Source organism: Trichogramma pretiosum, unplaced genomic scaffold, assembly GCF_000599845.2.
Source record: "Trichogramma pretiosum strain Unisexual culture from Peru unplaced genomic scaffold, Tpre_2.0 scaffold115, whole genome shotgun sequence".
NCBI lineage: Eukaryota > Metazoa > Arthropoda > Insecta > Hymenoptera > Trichogrammatidae > Trichogramma > Trichogramma pretiosum.
In genome coordinates, this window is record NW_019640800.1 from 327,031 (window position 1) to 349,380 (window position 22,350).

Here is a 22,350-nt window from a genome sequence, read left to right on the forward strand (position 1 = left end):
GCTGCTGCTGGCTCCGGCCGCCACGGCCGCGGCTCCGAACGCAGCGGCGGCAGCGACGGCTGCGGCCGACACCGAGTTGCCGCCGCTGGACGACGCGCCCACCACGGCGGTCGTCGAGGAGGCGGACGGCGCGGCCGAGGGCGGCGGCGGTGGCGCGGGTGGCGCGAACGGCGTCTGGGCCGCGCACGAGGACAGCGGCCCCGGCAGGTAGCCCGCGTAGCCGGCCGTGCTGCCGTAGCTCCAGGAGTTACTCGCCGGCAGGCCGAATTGAGACATGTCTGTGGGGTAAAATACAAAGCGCGCACATGGCCGATGTATATATAATTTCATATATAGATAGAATCGATACGAGGTACGTTCGATTTTTACTTTTCGGAGTGACGTAAGCCTATATAAAAACGGCTCGCCAAATCAATGTTTATAAATGAATGGAATTGAGTAGCTGGAGTAATAAAATAAAACAAAAAGGAGAATAAGAGCAACTGCTTCGCTATGTGTGTATATCAAGCTAACGACGAAAGATCAAAGAGGCAAAAGGGTAATCTCTCTCTTCTCGGCCAACGCAAATATAGATATACGTAGATCGCTGGAACGGTTTGATGTTCTCTGCTCTCTCTCTCTCTCTCTCTCTCTCTCGTATACATATAGCCCTAAATACTCTGCTCTCGGACCATATATATATATATATACTACTACTGTGTACACGCTGTGCTACACTGTTGATTCTGGCTCTACACCGCATTCTACGCGAACTGCCGCCGCCTCCTCCTCGCTTTTCTCCCTCTGTCGCCCACACTCCGTAAACTCAGCTCTCGTATACTTCGTACACACAACGATTTTTTTTTCTCGATGCGGCTCACATGCTACTTCTACATATTTTTAGACGTTATCATGTGTGGACTTTGAAGTTAATTTTTTCTACCGGTCGAATATACGTATACGGCATATATCGATATGCCCGCGAATGTTTGGCCCGCAGCGCGTATGCATTTTTATTATATATATAAGCTGAGGTAGCTCACGCGACGCACGTGTGTGTGTCATGAGCAGTATAAATATTGACCGTAAATGCTACACAGGCGCGACGAAATTTCAGTCTGCGGTCGCGTTTATTACTGCACTTTTCAAAAAGTAACATATTTCGAGGCTTCGTACACGATACATCGGAGCTTTTCGGTGTTGATGTTTAATCTTTTGCGCCCTAACAATCATCCGAATACAGCAAATCCATCCGTCAAACTCGTTCAAAATTTTACCGTAAGGCCGAAAAGTCAACGCGCGAGCACGAGCAATCAGTTGTGTATATAATAATAAAATACCGTTGAGTATTGGTAGCGCGTTATATACTATGAACCAGTTGTGCAGAACTGCGATATATATACCCCGCGAGCTTACGCGTATCTATATATCTGTGTGCACGTCAGGGCAAAGTCAGCGAAGTTGCCTCTCTCTCTCTCGCTCTCAGCCCGCAGGCACACAGCTCGTGGAAAGATAGATCCGTGTGTATATATCTACATGTATAATATACACAGCTGCTCACATTTATAGCAAAAGCTACGCCGAGCAGAGAGAGAGAGAGAGTTTCTCCTCCAAGCCAAGAGATAGAGCGAGAGGAAGAGAGAAAGCTCTGATGCCTATTGCCGCAGTGTTCGCTCTTACTCTCTCTCTCTCTCTCTGCAGCAGCAGCAGCAGCAGTAGCAGCTCCCTGTAATATAATATTTAATCTAGCTTTGAGCAGGCTTGCGGTTTCTACCTCTGCTGCTCTCTTCCCTCCCTCCCTCTCTCTCTCTCTCTCTCTTTCTCTTCTACACTCTGTCTTTCGTTGCTCTCGCGTATAGTTTCTCCATTGCTAAAGGGAGGAGCAGCAGCAGCAGCGAAGCAGAGGTATTTTGCCTGTGCGCTGCACGAGTTTTGCTCTCTCTCTCACTCGCGAACCCGTGCACGCGCGCGCGCGCGCTTTATTTAATACTCGTGCTTACACATGCGCGCGTATATGCGTATATCCATATAATACACAGAAGCAGCAGCAGCGCGCGATGTCGGAACTTGCGCGTGGCCTTTTTTCGTCTTGCTTTATGTTATATACACCCTTTTCTTTTTGTATACAGCTGCTTACGTGTATATTTATAAGCATTTACTACACTACCGTTCTATATGCAAAAAAGCATGCACAACGACTGAGATTTTCGATAATCGAACTTTTTAATGCGGTTAACATCGCGCGTGTATAGCTCGCGTGTAATTACTTCGCGAGGAATTTTGCCCTCTCCCTTTTTTTTTTTTTTTTCGTGCTCCATAACGGACTCGGGCGAATGAAAATCTTGTTAACTAATCGAACTCTCGCTTTTTTTTTTAACTGCCTCTTTGCATCTTATTTTTTTTTATTTTTATTGTTCGTGTCTCGATCGATATATACCTACTACACATAAATATCATGCTTCGCTTATGTCAAAACGTATGTAATACTTACTTTGACAGTTGCCAGGCATGGCGTGGCGAAAGGACGACAACGGATCCCTCGGCTGGAGCGGATTCGGCAGCGACTGCAGCGGACTCGGCAGCGGCTGGAGCGGATCGACCAGCGGCGAGGCGAAGAACGGCCCGCCTCGCTGCGAGGCAAAGGCGAACGCGTGGAAAGGCTGCTGCTGCCCTAAAAAAGGCAGCACTGCGATCAACCGTGCGCCTGCCCATCGAAATTCGGACCGTACTCACGGCGTGCAAGGCTGGTTTTTTTTTCATCGACTTTCGCGAAGTTTACGTATCGTTTTCATTGCAAGCGAGGAATTTGGTGACCGCTACAATCTTATTCGGTTGGACCCCAAGTAGGTGGACAAAAAGTAGCATATGAGTACTACTGGAATCACGAGGAGAAATTTCGGAATCTCCTTAAGTGCGAGATTTGTGAATTGTTTCTGTGTCAGATGATGTTGTACAATTTCACGATGGCGGAGTTAGGCCTTAATTGGCGACGGTATCAATTCGATAGTACCCCGACGGATAAAAATCGTTCAAGAAAAAGTAGAAGCAGTAACTAAAACCATCATATTAAATTGTAAAATGTAACAATGATTAAAAATGCAGCATCAAATTACATTTTTTTATACTTTCTTACACTTTTGTATACTTTTTTATATATTTTTACATGTGCTATCCGCATGTGATCGCTCGACCGCAGCATGTGATTTTTGTGAAAAAAAGTATTGATTTTTATGAAAAAAATTAAGACAAATTATGATGGATATGTATATAAACCAAACTCACAAAGAGAGCTTTTCAGGTGCGGGTCATGGATTTGCTCCAAAATTTTTTTGCGGTCTCCTGGTAACCAAAACTGAAGCTCTCTGTGCTTAATTTGATCCAATGGGCCTTAAGGCCCATTTTGTAGAGGATTTTCCACATTATAAAAAAATCTTTGTTATTTTCTATACCGAAATAGAAGTACTTAAACGAAAAAATGGGACGATCAAAAGTTTTAAAAATTTTTAAAGAATCTGCTTGAATTTTTTCAGAATTTTGGGGACCATCTACCACTCTCTTTACGAAGTCCTAAAATCTACTATAAAAAGCGTCAAATTTGGGCCTCTTGAATTAAGTGATACTTTGGGCACCTAGAAAACATGCCCAGTAGGTTTAGTTTGATCTCATAGGCCCCTGGAAGAAGTATAATGCACATGCTACATTTAAATATTAATTATATGTCAAAAAACCCCTTCTATCATCACTTAATGTCTTCATGCGTATGAAATCAAGCTCAAGCTCCCTCAATATACTTGAACTAACTCTTTTTCATGTCCTGAACACATTGAAAAATATTCAATACTCCAGCTCTAATTATTATAATCTGTCAAAATCTGACAAAAGCGATCAAATTTGAATAAATCGTTATGGCATTTTAATTGGTCTTGTTTTATGATAAAACTTTGCCTTTTTTGTTTTGGATTTTAAGAATTCAGCCGTCGCCATCTAGCGGTAACTTAAGAATTACCACATATCTGAAAATAAGAGTCTGGATAATCGCGACTCGTGGCAGAGTAATATAATTGATAAATAGTAACTAAACTTTGACGATTTTTTTCATACATTTACATTATACTATTGATGAAAATTGAAAAAATGTAAGGATGAATTTAGGGGATAATATTTTTACAATTGTCAACAAGTCTCTTTTAGTACGTCCAAAAGTAGAAAATAAAATCGCATGTCGTTAAATATTGAAGCTTTTCAACTGTACATCCGAAATACAAGAGTTTAATTATCGTAGCAAGAATCGAAGGTTAAAAGCTGCCATTGAGAATCTGAACGCGCCGAAAAAAAGACCAAAAAATAAAATAAAACGCAGTTAGAGCGAAAGGGTGAAAGAAAGAGAAAGAGAGATAAGCACGCGAGTAGCAGCAGCAGCAGCAGCAGCAGCAGCAGCAGCCATGTGAGAAAAGGAAGAAAATGATGAACACTGGACAGCAGCCCTCTCTCTTTCTCTGTTAAATAGGGTATAGATGACACGTTTATTTCGCCGCTGCTACTTTTTTTTTGTCGTCGCTATACTGCTGCTGCTCCGGCCTGTCGGCAGAACTCAATTAAAGACGTCCCAGTTGGCAAGTCACACCTCTCGACTGTCTCTTTCGTTTCATCTGTTGCTGTGTATCTGCACTGGAGGGTATATTATACGCGTGTGTGCGTGTAACGGGACGACCACGACGACGACGGAAGGGCTGAAAACTCACACGACGAAAATCGACAGTAGCCTACAGCTATCTGTATGGCACGTTACACGGGAAGGAAAATCGAAAACTAATAGAGCTCCGATCCGGGTCCGTCGAGGACGCGAATTTCATTGCGATCTATTTCATACGAATTTCACTTGGAGACTTTTCAGGAGAGCTATATATAGCCATTGTCGTACTTTTTTCACGGTATATTGTTTCCGATATATATAAAGCTTGATAAATTGGATATCACAGTCTCGTCCCGTTACTATCGAAAAACTAATAAAGGCCGGGGGGATACAATTTTGATAATTATCCAACTGCATCAAACTGTGTTTGTGTGTGTTGTACTGCAAGTGAGATATCGATAAGAGAAGGGGTTATAATCGATAACAGACGAGCGAAATGATTGAAATCCACTGCCGAATTATTGTCACAGGCAGTGAAGCAGCATACGTATACGTATATATATGCAGGCAGTTCACACTCGGACTGCATCGGAACTCGAAACGGTGCGAACGCACGCGTGGCACGCGACGCAGCACTGCACACACACAGACACAGACACAGACACAGACAGATTTGCCTCCTGCAGCTGATGGTGCATATCGCAGTTACGATCCTCCGAAGGACGCGCCTGCTGCAGACACCCCCCCTCACGCACAGCATCTCAATAATTTAATCGGGGGCCGCTGCTGCTGCAGTGCCTAATTCTAGAGGCCAGTTTTCGCGCGCGACTACTCGACGCGTTTCAATAGGGAGAGAGAGAGAGAGAGAGAATGATCGTCACAATAGCTATTGCGCTTCGAGACCATGAAGCAGCAGCAGCACAGGTCGACTATATACAGTACGTCTCATCGGCTTTTGACTAACGAGATACGAGCGGCTGAGCGGCTTAAATGATCGACCCACGCACTGGTAGTAGCTAGCAGCAGCTAGTAGCAGTAGATAGTAGATAGTAGATAGTTGGGATCTCTCCCCCGAACTCCCTCGTGGCCGATCTCTCGATAATACCGAATTTCCGACGGGTTGCCGCTGCTGCTTCTTGCGCGTCGCTCTGCCACTGTATACGCGTCTATCTATCCATCTATATATGTGTCCAGTGCATATAATGAGCGAGCCCATCGATGCACGATGTTGGTCAGCTGTAATTTATCAATCGATATGCGTGTACGGCGTGTATCGCCGCGCTGCGGTACTGGTGCACGCACGCCTGTAATGACGCTCTCTCCAGCACGCATATATAGAGAGCGTCACTTCATCAAGCGAGTTTGGTTTGCGCGCGTAGTATATGTAGGCACCGTGTAAAGTTACGTTACACGTGTATTATGGGTGCGCGATCGATCGTTTGGCTGATATTGAGTGCAGTTGAAAAATAAAAGTCTACATCGTCCGCGCGAAATTGTAAGGATGTGAAAATAATTTCGTATCTATCATAATCAAATAATTTATTTACAAAAGTTTTTTCAGTGGTTCGAGTCCGAAGCTATGAACTGATTACTGAACTGACTTTACTTTGTGCACCAGGTCGAGAGTCGAGTTTTTCAATTAAGATTCTAGCTTGCAACAAAGACTGGTTGATGATATTTAATTGTCGAAAGATGACGATGATTCTCACAATCGGAGGCCATCATAAAATAATAAAAAAAATATAGGACGCGACGATTCGGACGACTCGAGTGTATTCAAAAAACCAAGCTTTCACTTCGACAGCTGGCATGGTGGTTTCACTATTATGCATATATACGCTCGGAGCCGCGCTATATCGAAGAGCTTCTCTCTAGCGTTATCTCGGATGAAGATTTTGCAGCCCGCGCGTAAAGAGGCACTCGAGACTCTGCAGGGTAAGTATAGTAGTATATATACGGCGCGCGCCATGCAAAACACGTTGAACGAGCCCGCCGCGCGGTCGGGATAGTAGAAGAAGAAGTAGAAGAGCAGCAGCAGCGCGCCGGTGAATCCGCGAATGAATTACCCGTCTTAAGCGTGTGCTGCTGCATGTATATATACAACGCAGACCGAGGCGAGGCGAGGCGCGCTCCGGTGCGGTGGTAGCTTGATAAATTTAATAAATTAGAACCTTCAAGACCATAGATTTATCACGCTAGACCCTATTCTCTTCCTCTCTCTCTTTCTCTCTCTCTCTCTCTAGCCCTCGTACACGTGTGCTCTTGTCTTTCTGCACAGCTCTCTATCTCTCTTTCTCTTTCTCTTGGCGCAAGTGTGCGTGCGTGTGTGTATAATAGAGCACGGCAATTCATTATAAGATCCCTATAGTGAGTGAGTGGCCTACTGCATCCTTTCTCGTCCCGTCCCTTTCTTTATTCGTTCATTTTCATAAGGAATTTCACCGTATAAAACAACAATCAATGATTTATAATTTACCGAAATACCATCGATTATTCGGTTTATTTTCGACATTCGCTGCAGTAAGATTTTCTCCAAATACCCTGGCGCCAAATGCCTTTGTATACACGTGAATTGAGCCGAATTCAATTCTTAACATTCGCGGCATTCTTCTAATTTACGCTTATGTATATAATAACAGCGGCGGTCCGGTGTACTATGCTGCTGTATGCGCAACGGATCGGTGCCGATGAAGGTCCAGGAATAAGCTGCCGGATGCCACAGAAGCTTACACTATGTGTACAGACCTTGTCCCGTGTGCAACGTTCGGCATTTGGATTTCGGGAGATCTACCGTCAAATCAGATTACAGCCTTCCGTGTATGTGTTTCTAAGCGTGTGTGCGTGTGTGTATGTGTACAACGACTATGCTAAGCAGATTTCCTTGGAGGCGTTAACCCTCGGGTTGGAAACAAAGGCAAAGATAAGAGCCGAAAGAGACGTTTAAATGATCGCCTAGACCAGCGTAATGAATTGCTCTTGTGTTAAATTAATTACTGTCCGAAGGTACAAAACAGTTGCGCTAAACAAAAGAGATAGGGACGATGTATTAACGCTGTTCTTAGCCGAGTTTTTGCATAAGAAAACAGAAAAAGAAACATTACGGGCGAGTACTTAATGTACTCTCTTGGTGCGCGCAACGTAATGAGCAACTATTCTTAATTGAAAAAATAACAACGCGTGTACAGTTTTTATACACAAGTATAGAAAAGCTCGTCTAAAAACGAAGAAAAAACGGTTCAATCTCTATACATTCCGATGCAAATAGTTTAGCCTCGTGATAATGCACGAGCCCCCCCAAACGCTCCGGAATATTAATTTATCCGACTGCGAGCAAAGTAGCTCGAGTGTTATTTGTGTAAGTGAATTCAGCTCGGTGGGTGTGGAAAGCGCAGCAACCCCGAATAGAGAGAGAGAGATGTAAAATTTTCGAAATCTCTCGTTTCTCTTGGCTCTCGATAAACCGAAACTGTCACGACGCGAAGAATTATGGATCTGTACGGTGGTCCGTGCGCCGCGCATCAAGACGGAGCTCGCATGTGGTTTCGAGGCGTCATGCGCCTAAATTAACAATGTATATTCGTCAAGTGCGCTTACGGCATGAGAGCCCTCCCTGAACGAGGCTTCGAATTAATTTTAAAGTTTTCGTAAAGTTTGATTTTCAATCAATTAAAAAGTATTTATAATTGTTCAAAACCATGTTCTGACTTATATACAATTATTTTGACTTTGCCACTTGCAGATGTACAGATTATGCTACTTGCCATCTAGTGGTCAAGACTCGAAGTATTATTATCGCATTTGCTATGGTTGAAAACTGATCTGAAATTAGTTTTGGATTAATTTTTTGAAACAATTAAATTGCCATTTTCAAGTCACTTAAAATGCAAGTAATGTTTTAACATGATTTTAAAATAAAAATTACCAAAAACAAACCGATCAAGGTTCTGAATTTCGAAACGTAGTATATGACTATTTCTGGTAATTAGAATATTAATACGTCTTTATACGGAAGTTAAGTAAATAAATTTTCAAACCTCCGTGTAATTGTTTACGTTGATTTTATAATAAATATTTCAGTGAACAACTTTTTCGGAGTTCATAATTGAATAAGAACAAAGCTTTTTAACAAACTTATAATTTCACTTGGTTTCCTACAAAACTGCTGCATTATCACACGCAAACCGAGAATCAGTAAAGGACACAACGTATCTCGCCAAGTTCCATCTCGCTCGGCCTCTCGCAGCGCAAACACCCAAGGAAGTTTGTGCACGACGCTTATAACGCGCCGAGCATACATGCATATAGCAGCGAAAGCGATTCCTTTCTTATACTGTTTGTGTACGGCGTTATATCATGTAGGTATAAGGAGGCTCTCCAGTGCAATCCTTAATCAATGCCGAGCACGTTCGCCGCATCTTATGAGTAATGGTCTGACACGCGCGTGTATGTGTGTGTGCGCGCGCTGTCACCGTCGCAGCCGCGGCTTCGGAAGTTTCTACTTTGGGCTTTGTTGCCGCGACCGCACCAACGAGAGCGTGTACACACGTACACACACGTGCGCGACGTATGGAAAATTATCCATAAACGTTAAAGCGTAAATTTACACGAACGATGTGTCGATGTATGTTTTAAATGCCTTGCACGCCCGTAGTTTTTTTTTTCTCAACGTATCAACGCGTGAACGTATGTTTATTATCTATTATTACATAGTTATTGTTATATCGTTATTATTATTATATTGAAAAATGAGATAAAATTAGTAATGCTTACAGTGATACTCACTGGTCTTGGATCGGGGCTCGCGCGGCCCGTCAACCGTCACCTTGATGGCTTTGGCGTACGTGGCGACCTGCGGTGGCGAGGTAGACACCGTTATCGTTAACGTAAAGCTCTTACCTGCAACGAGCACAACAACAAACATACACATTTTTAATCGTTTCGTTGTATTGCAAATATTTCGATCAAGTCGCTCTAGAAGTAATGACAGAGCAGAGCGTAGGCGAGAAAGAAGTAGATCTAGGTAAATGTTCTCTAGGTAATAACTTAAAACTTATATTATTAGATATTCTATAAGTCTAAACTTATATATTAGACTAGTTCGATCAATTTTTCAGATTTAACAATGCATTGAAGGGTCTGGAAGTCTTTTTCAAAGCCGGACTTTAGTGCGATCTTCAGTAGATCTTGAATTTCACTACATTCGAGGACCATATAGGAGGACCATTTGAAAATCTTTTCGACCAACATGACTCTGTTAAAATTTTTTTTCGTTTGGAATATATATTATTAAACATATTTATTTTCTTTTGGATTTTGAGAATTCGTCCGTGCGCCATCTAGTGGTAACTGATGAACTACCACATATCTGAAAACAAGACTTACTAGCGTATGGAATTTTTAACCCTCTTGCCTTAATTTTCATTACTTTTAAATTAAGTTCGATATTTTTCAAGCAGATTACGATATTTTTAATGCGATTAATATAATTTCATTTTATAAAATAACAGCGATACTTTCAAGTCTCTAATTAAAAATGAACGTATCGATAAAGTAACTATACAGTATATTGACTTTAATTTTAATTTTAGTACTGTTTCATTGGTTTTCGATATAGTAACTTTTGTAATTCAAAGAATATACCATGTACAAAAGTTCATCATTGTATGCCTCCCAGAATATTAAGATACAAACATCGATTAAAAGTACTTGAGATACACGAATAATTTTTACAATGTATAAACACAATCGTTCTCATTAAATGACAATAAGCTTCACGATATAAGGTCATTCATTCATAAAATAAAAAGCTCTGGACACCAGCTCGGACTCGACGAATCTATACGCTTCGCACACGCGATCGAGTATAAGCAGATACATTGCATAAAGATGAAAGCCGTATATAGTTCGAGCATAATACGCGAAACTCTCGATACATTACCTGCAGCAGCAGCATCGGCAGCAGTAGCAACCCTCCCTTTCCCCCCTGCCGTCAAGCCCCGTCCCCGCTTTCGAACGGCTAACTTGTTTAACGGAGTTACCACCGTCGCCGCGCATAGATAACCACGTTTGCGAACTTTCAACCTAGACTCGCTCTCTCTCTCTCTCGCACACGCATGTGCGCGAGCTATTGTCTTCGTATATGTGCGTATGCGTGTGTGTGTGTGCATGCGTTGGCGAATTACCCAAATTTTGAAAGCACCAACAGCAGTGGGCAGCCATTAGGGGCGAGAGAGAGAGAGAGAGAGAAAGTTCTTTTTATCCTTAATAGCTGTTGTACGTCATTATTTTCAATGTATAGCTATACGGCTGACGGGTGGCGAGCGAACTATACGGCTGCTCGTGCGAGTGCGAATTTATATCCTATCGCACACGCATGCGTTATCATTAATAACCCTGGAAGCTGCGACGCGTACTTAGTCTTTTTAGTGATTATGATATTCTGTACAGTAGATTATGTATGCCATTTTATTTACAAATATTATGAAAAAATTGTATAACCAAGCGGTTCGATATTACAGCAGAGGGTCTTTGAATTCGTAAAATCGAATAATAAAAGTAGCGCGCGGCGCGCTCAAAAAAGTGTATACGCACGCAATAGATTATGGTATTTTTTAATGAAATTACGCGTGCGGGGGTATATGGATATTTTAGGAGGGTTAGGATCGAGTCGTGCGCACACGGAATACCGGCGGACTCGCACATGCACCGTATACACGCCTCGTTCTCTCTCTCTCTCTCTCTCTCTAAATCGATAAATATACACGAGCCGAAACTCTTTATTAAACCCAACAACTCGCGAAATGGATGTTTTATTTACACACGTGGATTCGTAGAGTATCGAAATCATAACGTTAAAAGTACATACTTTCGATTTTCATCGCGAGCTTTATATTACATCGTCGCGCGTCCAATCAACCTGTAACGTAAAATGAGATTCGCACGTTTTACGCGTCTCTCCAAATTTTAGTCTCTCTCTAATACGTTATCTCGCCGCGAAATAGCTCGTGTATATATGTGCGCGCGAAGCCCCGATCTGCTTGGCATACATATATCGCGGCGCGGCGGTGGTAATACCGAAGCAGCGCGTTACACACGAGCGGATCACACCTCCATCGCATCGCATCGCGGCGCGCGTGATAATGACGCCGATCAATATCAATCGCTCGCCGCCGACGCCGCGCAATTATGTATGCTATGGCCACGAGCAGCCCTGGTAGTAGTAGTACCTTATAAACATGTACATTGGATTAAATACCATCAGCGCGGCGTGGCTGTATATAGCGATAGCGCCGGATGTTAGCTATTTTTTTTTTTTCTGTGCAGAACTTGCAAGCTCCCCCTCGCTCGCTATTCTCTCTCTATCTATCTATCTGCGCTGTTCACCTGCAGCGCGTCGCGCTGCTCTCGCGTCGGCGGCGTTCTAGCATGAAATCGATTCGCAAAGTCTCTCTCTCTGCAGCAGGCCGCCAGGGACAGACGAGCGCTTAACGCGAGCGCGTATGGCCTTTTAACGTTGGGATACGTGCGTGGCTCGACGTTAAGCTCATTACGCATGAGAATTGTTGTTGGCGCTGCTGCTACTGGCCTACGCTCGTTCGTTCGCGCTCTTTCTATATACTACTCTCGTTCTCGCTCTAAACGCCAAATGGAAATTCGAGTCACGCGCGACGGCGCGAATTTGACTGCAGCGCGTATACCGAGCCCGGCGGTGATGGCCCATACCGCCATTGACAACGACGACGACGACGACGACGATGCCGCCGCCGCCGCACCGCCACCGCGCACAAAGCTCCCGAATATGTATAGCAGTTGAATTATGTTAAACATTGGCGCACACGGTATACGATCAACGAGCCCGCAGCGCACCGAGCTGTATTGTCATTTGTCGCTACGGTCAGTTTTATAGGCAGGGCATTCTCTAGCTTGCGTGCGTGCGTGTGTGTGTGCACTTATCCAAGACAAAGAACCGTATCTATAAGCACTTGATATCATATAGTCTCGCGCAAGCTCGAGCAAAGTTTCTCAAGATTATAACGTCGCATAATATTAATCGATCGAGTGGCGAAGAGGCCGATAATACCGAACTATATACTACTCGCTAGACAAAGTACTCGCGCGAGTGTCTGTATATGTGTGTCCGTGTTTGTGTGGAGCATCGTGCCGGGATGAGCTATCGTACGTGACATCGCATCGTTCGATCGAGTTTGCGGATTTATGCTATGTATTACAATTAATGAACGGTCTCGTTAGTGGGGTATATAGAGGTGTAGCAGCAGCAGCAGCAGCAGCTGATGATGACGAAAAGAGCCCTCCTCTCACGGAATATATACATTATAAGGACTCGCGTCGCGTGGATACACGTTTCGTGCGGCTTTCCATGTTATATATAAGACGAAGATGATTTTCTCCTTGTACTTATGAAGCTGCTGCTACTGCTACTGCTGAGATGAGTATTGCAAACCGTCGATACGACGTTTTAACTCAAGTATAACGAAGATACATCGCCCGGCTTCGACGATACGAGCTTGCGGTTTCGTTCTTGCCATATTATATCCGAGCTGCACGAAGCTAGCTCGACAAATTGGACACCTATGTAACGCGGATAACGCGATGTACATCTCATTTACAAGCTACGTGATTATAATATTTTGAAAAACAAAATCAATGATCGAAATCGCGCAACATTTCTACGCGGCTTCCAACGCGCGTAATAAGTGTTCCGTCTTCCGTCGCTCGCACCCCATTCGAAACGTATAAAAGCCGCCTCTATGCACGAAAGAGCCTCAGTATGCGCGACGCGCCGCGGTGTCTTTAAAGCCTTTTCAACCCTCTTTCTCCGCTCGCTCGTTGCATCAAGAAGCGTTACTATATATGTATATATTGCGCTGCGCGCGGCACATTAGTTATTTGTCAGTGGATTAAGTCTCGATGGTTTTCCGTTTCTGTATTTACATGCGCTGCAGAGCATTTACAGCGGTAGAAGGAGGAATTAACATAAGCTCGGATCGAAGATGTCGCGAAGACGCAAAAGCGTTTCGCCGAAGCGACGAGTGCGCGACGACGAGTGAAGATTTTGGAAAGAGAGAGAGAAAACCTTGTTTATTCGCGGGTATTCTCCGTGACTGAAGGAGTACGCGCGATTGCCAATTCAAGACGGGTTTAGATGAGCTTGACGAAAGCGGCTTTCAATCTTTTTTTCTTCCGAGAAAGTCTGGAGATTGGACGATTAGGAAAATTAGGCGAGTTTGATAAAACTTACGTTTTATACAATACTTTTTTTAATTATTTATGAAAATACTCAAGGGATGCCTGTGAATCTCCTCATCTTCTGGTGGCCACAAGAGAACGATAAATCATACAAGAAGCTCTCCTCGCGCCGCGTACTTGTAATAATAATGTAGATCTCGAAGGAAACGGGGCTGACTGCCTGCCTGCCTACCAACTACTTGCCTTATATCATATAGAGCGCCGGAGAAAGACAAGATTTCATAAGGTCCGCCTTCCATATACGCGCGCGCACACGCCTTCAAACTTCCTTCGCTCGCAAAATTCCTCGAGCTAATAACGTTAATTAAAGCGGCAGAAACCTCAATTAATATCATCGCGCGCGGGCGGGCCCGCGCAAAAGCTCGCTCCCGCCTGTGCCTTGCCTTTCGCGTTTATTATGTACGCTCCATTCAGCAAAGATGCTCTTTCTTACTCGCGTGGAAACTGTTTCTTCCCTCTTGCGCTCTTGTGCCTCTCTCTCTTTCTTCATCCGTTTGAATTATATCTCGGATGATCTTAAACTGCTGATAAGCTATATATTTTGTAGCTCATAGATGGGCTCTCGTGTTATATGTTTGAGTTAAACGAACCTCGCGAAGGCTGGTGCTGTTGCTCTTTGAGGAGGGAATCTCAAAAAGAGCAATTTTTCGAGAATGCCTCGATTTTCGAGGGGCATCGAGTGAACCAAGTTTTCGAGGTTGGATCATGTAATGGTTCAGCTGAAAGTTTTCACTTGGCTGTATTTTTAGGGGGAAATAAACCCATACGCCAGAGAACTAACATAAATAGGAATGAAAGATTTTTTAAAGTACTATTACATGAATTACATTCTTCTGATAAGCGGTATACAAGTATAGATTTTAAAATTATATACAGTTACTTTTACTTTGCCGCTTGCAGATTTACTAAGAAAAGTATTCGCCATCTGGCGGTGGAGGTTTGAAATAGTATTATCGTATTAGTAGTGATTGAGAACAGGTATCAATGTTTTGAATCAATTAAATTGTTATTTTTAGGTTATATAAAATGTACTTAATATTTGTATCATAATTGTAACATAAAAATGAGCAAAAAAAAGCCAATTAATTGTCACGCATTGTAAAACATTATAAATGGTCTCAATGGTCCTTAGGTCATTATTCATGATCAGAATTTCTACCATGGAGATATAATAGTATGAACTTTGTAAATTCTCTTTTACCGTTCAAAATAGCAAAACGCAGTTTTTATGTTTAGAGTAAGAAAACAGTATATTTAACTATACTTAACAAGCGTATACTTAACTAGCATAAACTAACTGCTGCCGAAGCGCAACGATGGTAATATAAAACAATTAAAAAATCAAGTCTCATAGCTCATTTTATCATGAAAAGAATAAATATCAAAGCTGAAGTGAAGACAAGTAGGACTTGTGAGACAATCGACTCATTGGGTCACTACTCAAACGGAAAATCAAATAAATAATTTGATCAAAATTAATTAATCTACCATTCGTAAAATTGCAAGTACTTGGCCTGATTTTTATTAGCTGTCGAAATTTAGATGCAATAAAAGTGGACAAACGAGGCGAGAACACGATAGAACGGCAGCGAGTTTTCCGGGACACGAACGCGCGAACAAACAAAAGCCATTACCCATACCCTATTCCCGTGCACAAAAGCTCTGTTGCTGCTTCTTCCGAGAAGACATCGAGCTATCGGGACAAAAATTCTAAGGGAGAGTCAAGCTCGCTCCGAATTCCTCGGTTTCGCCTCCTCTCTCTCTCTCAGCTCGCCCACATAGCAGTAAGAAGTCGAGGCAGCAACCACCCTCCAAACGACTTTCTTCACCCTCGAAAGGAGAAAAATGAGAAGACAACCTCAAGACTTAGCCACAATCTGCGCGCCTACACCTCAAGATGCTGCTGCTTTCCGCCGCTTTCTTCTGAGACCCGAAGTTTGTCCCCTTTTATATAAGCGTGCGGCAAGCCGAAGAGAGAGACAGACAGAGAGGGAAGTTTTCTTCAATGAATCCGTGTCACGCGCAGCTAGGCTGACAAGCGGGAAGGTTGTTAAAAGTAACTCGAGCGTTTACCGCCTACTTAACCGCCTTCCGCGCGCGCGCGCGCCCGGGATTTATGGCTTATTATTATTTCCCGCCCGACTCAACTGGGTTAACGCGCGACGCGAAGCTGATTTTCTCACTTTTGTGAGACGTATACAGAGCGTAGGAGCCTCGTGGATAAATACGAATGATATATATTTTGACGTTTATGTATGCACGAAAATCATCCCCATATATTTACGTAGGTAGGATATACCATCGCAAAGTGATTTCTTTCATATGACAGCAGCCTAAAATCGGCATTTTTCTGCCCGTTGCGCTAAGATACTACATATCATTTTTGGGTCGCGGGGTATGAAAAATTGTGTACTGGCCTAGAGGATAAATACATTCCTATGTAACTTAATTAGAGAATTGAGACGACGTCTAAATTTTATCGACATAGTTCGATGAGCAAAAGGTGTTAGAGAAGTTGATTGATCTGGGAAAACGTCGGTAAGCCGACGAAGAGTTCACGAAAAAGGCGGGAAAAAAATAAGGGCGAATGCGACCGCGTCCGCACTCTACGACTTGGTTCAGTTACGACTCGAAGAAGCGGTGAAACGAGTCTCATACAGGGACCTCGGGGAGCTCGAGTACTAAAAAAAGGAGAATTTGCGAATTGCATCTGTGCTCACGATGTTGAGAGGATTTTTCGAGGGGAGAGGTCTGAATCCTTTTTTGCTGCGGAGGCGTGAACAGTTGCTAATGATCATCGAGCGAGCAGCTAATAACGAAGATTCGTAACTTATTATACATAAAATGAATGAATTTTTTCATTATTAAATTAATAAATTCATATGAATGAATTCTCAATGAAAATTGTTTTAACTTTACTTATTTCACGTTTACAGGACATTTCAGCTGAAATGATACGAGCTCTACTCTATTTTCGGCACAATAAAAGCAATCGAACTGCAAACACCACTGCCTCGTATCGATAAATTAAAAGTCAAGACGACTTAAAGCTTACATCCAAAAACGTTCGTATTTCGATAAAAGGACCCGATCGCCATTAAAATTGTTATCAAAGAATAATTTAAACGCTTACCTCGACCGCTTCTGCCGACGAACCTCAGATCGTTGAATTTGGCCACCTGATTCTTCATCAACGCCGTGGAATTTCTCAGCTCGGCGCAGCAGTTCTCGTCGTTGCCCGCTCGCACCGTGACCAGAGTGCCGTCGCCGACCTCGCCCAGCGCCACCACCTTGAAGGCCATGGGCAACGTTTTGTTCGATCTCCAGTGCGTCGGCAGGACCGTGCACACCAGATGAGGCGAGCCTGCGCGCGAACGCAAACGATCGTAATGAAAAAAAGCTCGAAATGAATCACATTATAGCTAGGTGAAGACAAAAAAGCTCACCCGTTTTGACGAGCTCGCCCGGATGCTCGCTCATGTAGTCGCCCAGCGTCTTCTCCGCGAAAATGTCGCTGGTCATTTTCGTGTAAGCGTCGGCCAGTGGGGAGACGCCGCTCTCGGGCGACGCTGCGCTACCCGGCGCCGACGCTCCGGTCAGCTGCATCTTGGCGGACGACGAGTCGGCCACCACTTGGTTCTTCGTGACACTGCTCGTGTTGTTGTTGTTGTTATTGTTGTTATTATTGTTGTTGTTATTGGTGCCGCTGGTCGACCTGCCAGCGGTCACCGACGAGTGCTCGCCGACTGCCAGGTTGCTGCCGACGCTGTTCGCTGCTGCAGACGACGACGAGCGCGACGGTGGATGCGCGGGCTGGCTCGAGGCGACGACGTTGCTGCTTATGTGGTTGCTTTGATGCTGATGCTGCTGATGCTGCTGCTGCTGTTGATGGTTGAGGGCCTGGTGAGGTTGAGCTTGATGATGACTGTGATGATTCAGATGATGGCTGCTGTGATGGTGAGGATTGAGGTGATTGTTGTGATGATGATGATGATGATGGTGATGGTGATTGTGATGCGACGGCACCGCAGCAGCTACACCACCGACAAGGCCAGCGCCGTTGCACCGGCTGAATATATCCATAAGCGGGGACGCACCCCTCGCTTCGTCTCGATTCGCTATCGGGTGCTTTTTATTCTTTTTGGCTATTTTTCTAATCGATGTATGGCTTCGGCTTATGTCTAGTTTTTATCGGTCGATATCTTCGTGACTATTTCATTCTTGTATGCTTCGACGAGTGCACGGCAATTATGACGATTGAAAGTCACTTTCGTGAGATCTGAAAGTAGTCGACGAATAGGATGGATTAATTCAACTCTTTTTACTATGGAATTTCAATCGATGTCGAGTAAAATAATGATCATAATAATGCAAGAGAATACAATGTGTCAGGTGGATGCAAAGAAGGCAAAGAGCGAACCCTCGTCGTCATCGTCCGACTCACTCTCCCTCTGCCGAGCGTCACTTCACCCTAATTCGATTCATTTAACGTCGGCTCATACGTGTGCCGCTGTATATACGTATATACAGCACCGTTGACGTAGCTGAGCTCGGCAGAGAAGCTTCTCTCGAAGAGAGAAAAGGTCGCCTTTGTGTCAGCCACGATTGCGTGAATCCTTCAGCGGCGGCAAAAGAGGGTTAGAGAGAAAAGGACGACGCTACGCGACGCGTAGGCGTATAACGTATATAGTCGCGCGCGTGCGACGTCTAACCACCTATAGTCCTTCTATCTATACATTAAAACTCGACCAGCTTTTCACGTGGATCTCTTTCTCTCCCTTTCACGGAACAGCGGCAGCACCCACCCCTGGCCTCACTCTTAAACTCGCCTTTCTAAGTACACAATGTTTTATCGTGAACATGCGCGACGGTAGACACTGAAACATTTCTTGCCCGTAGCTAAAAGAGAGAGAGAGAGAGAGAGAGTTTATAAGCGCTTTTGATAATGCTATTTGAACGTACTCGACGCACAAGTATTTCATCCCGTCTTAATTTTCACTCGTTTACCACAGGCTTCTCTTTGAAATCATTTTTTTCATTGATTTCTATTGTTCCGATTTCATTATTAATGAGTATCTTTACTGCTTGTTTTTAAATCAAAATGCGAGCTTTAACTATGAGTATGAAATTTCAACTAAAAATATAAGAGCACGTACATAGTTTCTAATTTTAATACCGCGAGCATCTCAATCAATCCAAATCTAGCGTGTAATTCAGCGCGGCAATAATCACGCGCGTACACAACGAATAATCCAAGCCAACTGCGAATGAATTCCGCAAGCTCGACTTGCACGCGATACACAACTTTTTTTCCTCTTTCGTCCTTTTCTCGCTCGTTCTCGCGTTCCTCTCCTTCTTTTTACTCTCGCAGAAAAACACTCGTAGTCATCGGTTTACCGACACTGCGTTCGCCGCAAAACAACAATCGAGGCAGAATATATCGGTGGCGAGACGCGTGTATAATCGTGTCCGGGGCACACTCCGAGTTTTGTGCAAGCCCCCGCACTTACTATGAATTTGTCATGCGAGCCAACGGTGCCTGATTTTTTTATCATTTCTTTCTTCTATCTCGTCCCGCGTACACGATCAACCTACAAACGCAAGGACACGAGCTTTCGCTCTGTACAGGCGCATGTCACACACGCGTGTTCTCGCGCGCGTCTATTTTTTCCTTTCTCTCTCTCTCATCCTCTCTTCTCTTTCCTCGTTCGCCGAGCTTTCGCCGTGCGCGCTTTACTTTTTTTCCCCTATTCGCCGGTGTGTGCGCGGGTGACGTCAGCGTTCATTCAGAAATTTTTGCAGCACGACGCGACACGCACACGCGTTATATCTCGAAAGAGAGGGTATACAGAGGCGGGTGGTAGTTGACACGATCGTTTTCATGCCTGTAAGCGACGAGTGCGTGCGTGAGCGTATATACATACAGCGAAGCGACGGTGGGAGGTAAAAAATAGGGGGAAAAGCGGCACGCGCGAGAAAGAAAGTCGCGGAAACCCCCACGCCACTGTTCGTGTGTATATACGCCAACTGCTGCCGGGGGGACTATATCATGCTTTCGCTCGCTCTCTCTGCCTGTGTCCGTATACCTACGATTATGCCGCTATAAGCCGTGTGCAAGCTCTGTTTACAGCGGCGCGTGTACAGCACTTGTATGTTATATGGCGTGGGCACATACAGGGGCTATACGCGTGTCAAACGTACACACGGACGGACGCGCCGAGTTCGTATATAAATCGTCGCTCGCTGCTACTGCTGTATACGGCTCGAAAAGCACGTGGCACGAGGACGACGACGACGACGATGCACTCGAGAGTGTAAAGCTCGTATGATAATTAATGAAGATTGCTCGTATACACTTGAGAGATGGACCGAGCGACGGATTCTATATAGTTCGTTATGATTGACTACTGATTTTGCTTGAGTGGAGCTTTCGGAAGGTTCATTGTTTAAGTCTACGTTTTCAGTCGGTTCATTATGTTTAAACTTGATTAAATATTTTGAACTTGAACCGAGAAGAAGATTCAAAGATTTATTGAAACAAAACAAGCAATTTAATTGTCCCTCTAACCGATGTCGGACACCATTTGTCTTATGTTTCAATACTTCAAATCGTAATAAAAATAGTGAAGCTTTTCATTTGTTTGTTAAAAACCGAATTCTAGTCTTTATCTCTTGTATCGCAAATTGTACCTAACTACCATACATGAAATTACAGGAAATTCCCTTTGTTATTTTAATCAAATATCTTCAAATTATAACAATATGATGTCAAAAAGTACCCATTACTCATCATTTTTCAGTATTTTAAGTATATTCTCTCGAATTGTATGATTCAAACATTCCCATAAAGCTCACGATAGATCTTATAAATGAAATTGGTTCCGGCAATCGATTTAAACGAACAATCAAACTTTTGATTGCGTTCATTTGACAAATTGTAAAAGCCGTAAATTATTTTACATTAATAAATATTTTCCTATTTAAAGCCTAACATAAATTCAATTATCACTCGTGAAAACATACTAAGCACCGATAGAATTTGCACGATCAAGTAAACTCTGTGCGCTTATTACGGAGTAAAATTCTAAGATTCCCGCTCAACTTTGCATTCAAGTCTCTTGGCTCTCGCTCTTCGCACATCTTATGCACCACCCCCACCTAAGGAAGCTCGATTGAAAAATCGCAGCGCCGTAATAAAACTTCACTCGTCTCCACATCGTCTTACCGATGACAGTTCATCGATCATGTCGACGATAACAATGGTCGCGAGGAAAGAGCAGTCAATCGAGAATGTATCAATATCGTTCACAATCCTGCCACTGATAAATTCATCTCACTCTTTATGATCACTCGAACGAATCATTTGCGTCGAAAGATCTCGGATCGGCGCTTTCGAAAAAATCAACACGCACGTCGCGGTCCGCGCACTGTTTATATACATTCACAACAACGACAGATCGATCGCAGGAGACGCACACGCAATAACGAAGCACACAGCTGAGTATGTAGTATAATAATTATAAAGTTGCGCGATATAGGCCTCGAGACAGATCGAAACTCGCGCGATGAACGTTGCAAACAAACTGACTATCTGACCGTAGCGCGGTGGAGAGCTTGGAGGAGCCCGACGAGAGCGAACGACGAGCCCGCAGCTTATGTGTATGTGTGTGTGTGTGTGTGTGTGTGTTCTGCCGCTACTGCTGCTGCTAAGTATAATTTGGAAGCGGTACGTGTGAGGCAACAGCCGTTGACGCACTGGTCCATGCCTACACACTCTCAGCGGCATCCCTTTCCAAGCTACGGCTGCTGCTGCTGCTTGCCTCTCTCTCTTCTCTCTCTCTCTTTCGTACGTACGTATATATATCGCGTGTACGTGTATATATACACACTCATCCACACACAGACCGTGTGGGTTCGCTATATAGATTGCACGCGCGATTCCCCTCTTCGCAAGCTCGACTCGACTCGACTCTCTCTCTCTCACTCTGGTGTATACCTAGTTTAGCTCCATGCTTCTCTCTACACCCCTTCTACGCTTTTTAGCTCCTCTCTCTCACTCGATAACGAACCCCTTCCCTCCCTTCCTACTCCTCCGCCTCCGATATATACATATAAATATATCTATATATACGTATATTTATATATACGTATATAGTGCATATATTCTATTCTTGCTCGTTCTATCTCGCTCGCTCGCTGTGCGCTCCTCGCTGTATGGCTGCGCTGGTCAGTTCTGCGGTGTGGCGCGGACCTTATATAGGTGTACTATTTTATACGCGCGCGCGCGTGTACAAGCGTGTCCGTGTGTGTGTGTACGAGTATATAGCACACACAAGCCTACATAATACACGTATATAAATTTAGCAGTAGGAAAGCTCGCTGCTAGTTCTCGCTGCTGCTGCTTTTTAGCCCAACCCTGCAAACTCTGCGGTCCGAGCTTACTACTACCACTACTACCTTATACAGCAGCT

The 22,350-nt window shown here is 44.0% G+C and overlaps 1 protein-coding gene across 1 annotated transcript in view; it reads right to left on the reverse strand.

The window, feature by feature from the left end:
* The window catches only part of LOC106652822 (runt-related transcription factor 2-like), a 28,353-nt gene extending 6,912 nt beyond the window's left edge, over window positions 1-21,441 (reverse strand). Inside the window, exons 1-6 of the mRNA XM_023458625.1 lie at window positions 21,105-21,441; window positions 17,326-18,158; window positions 17,013-17,243; window positions 9,383-9,508; window positions 2,471-2,665; window positions 71-278 (exon numbers count right to left, since the gene is read on the reverse strand). Coding sequence (XP_023314393.1) covers window positions 71-278; window positions 2,471-2,665; window positions 9,383-9,508; window positions 17,013-17,243; window positions 17,326-17,962 — 1,397 coding nt within the window. The 5' untranslated portion in view covers window positions 17,963-18,158; window positions 21,105-21,441. The remainder of the gene's footprint in view (window positions 1-70; window positions 279-2,470; window positions 2,666-9,382; window positions 9,509-17,012; window positions 17,244-17,325; window positions 18,159-21,104) is intronic.
* Window positions 21,442-22,350: the final 909 nt, after the last annotated feature.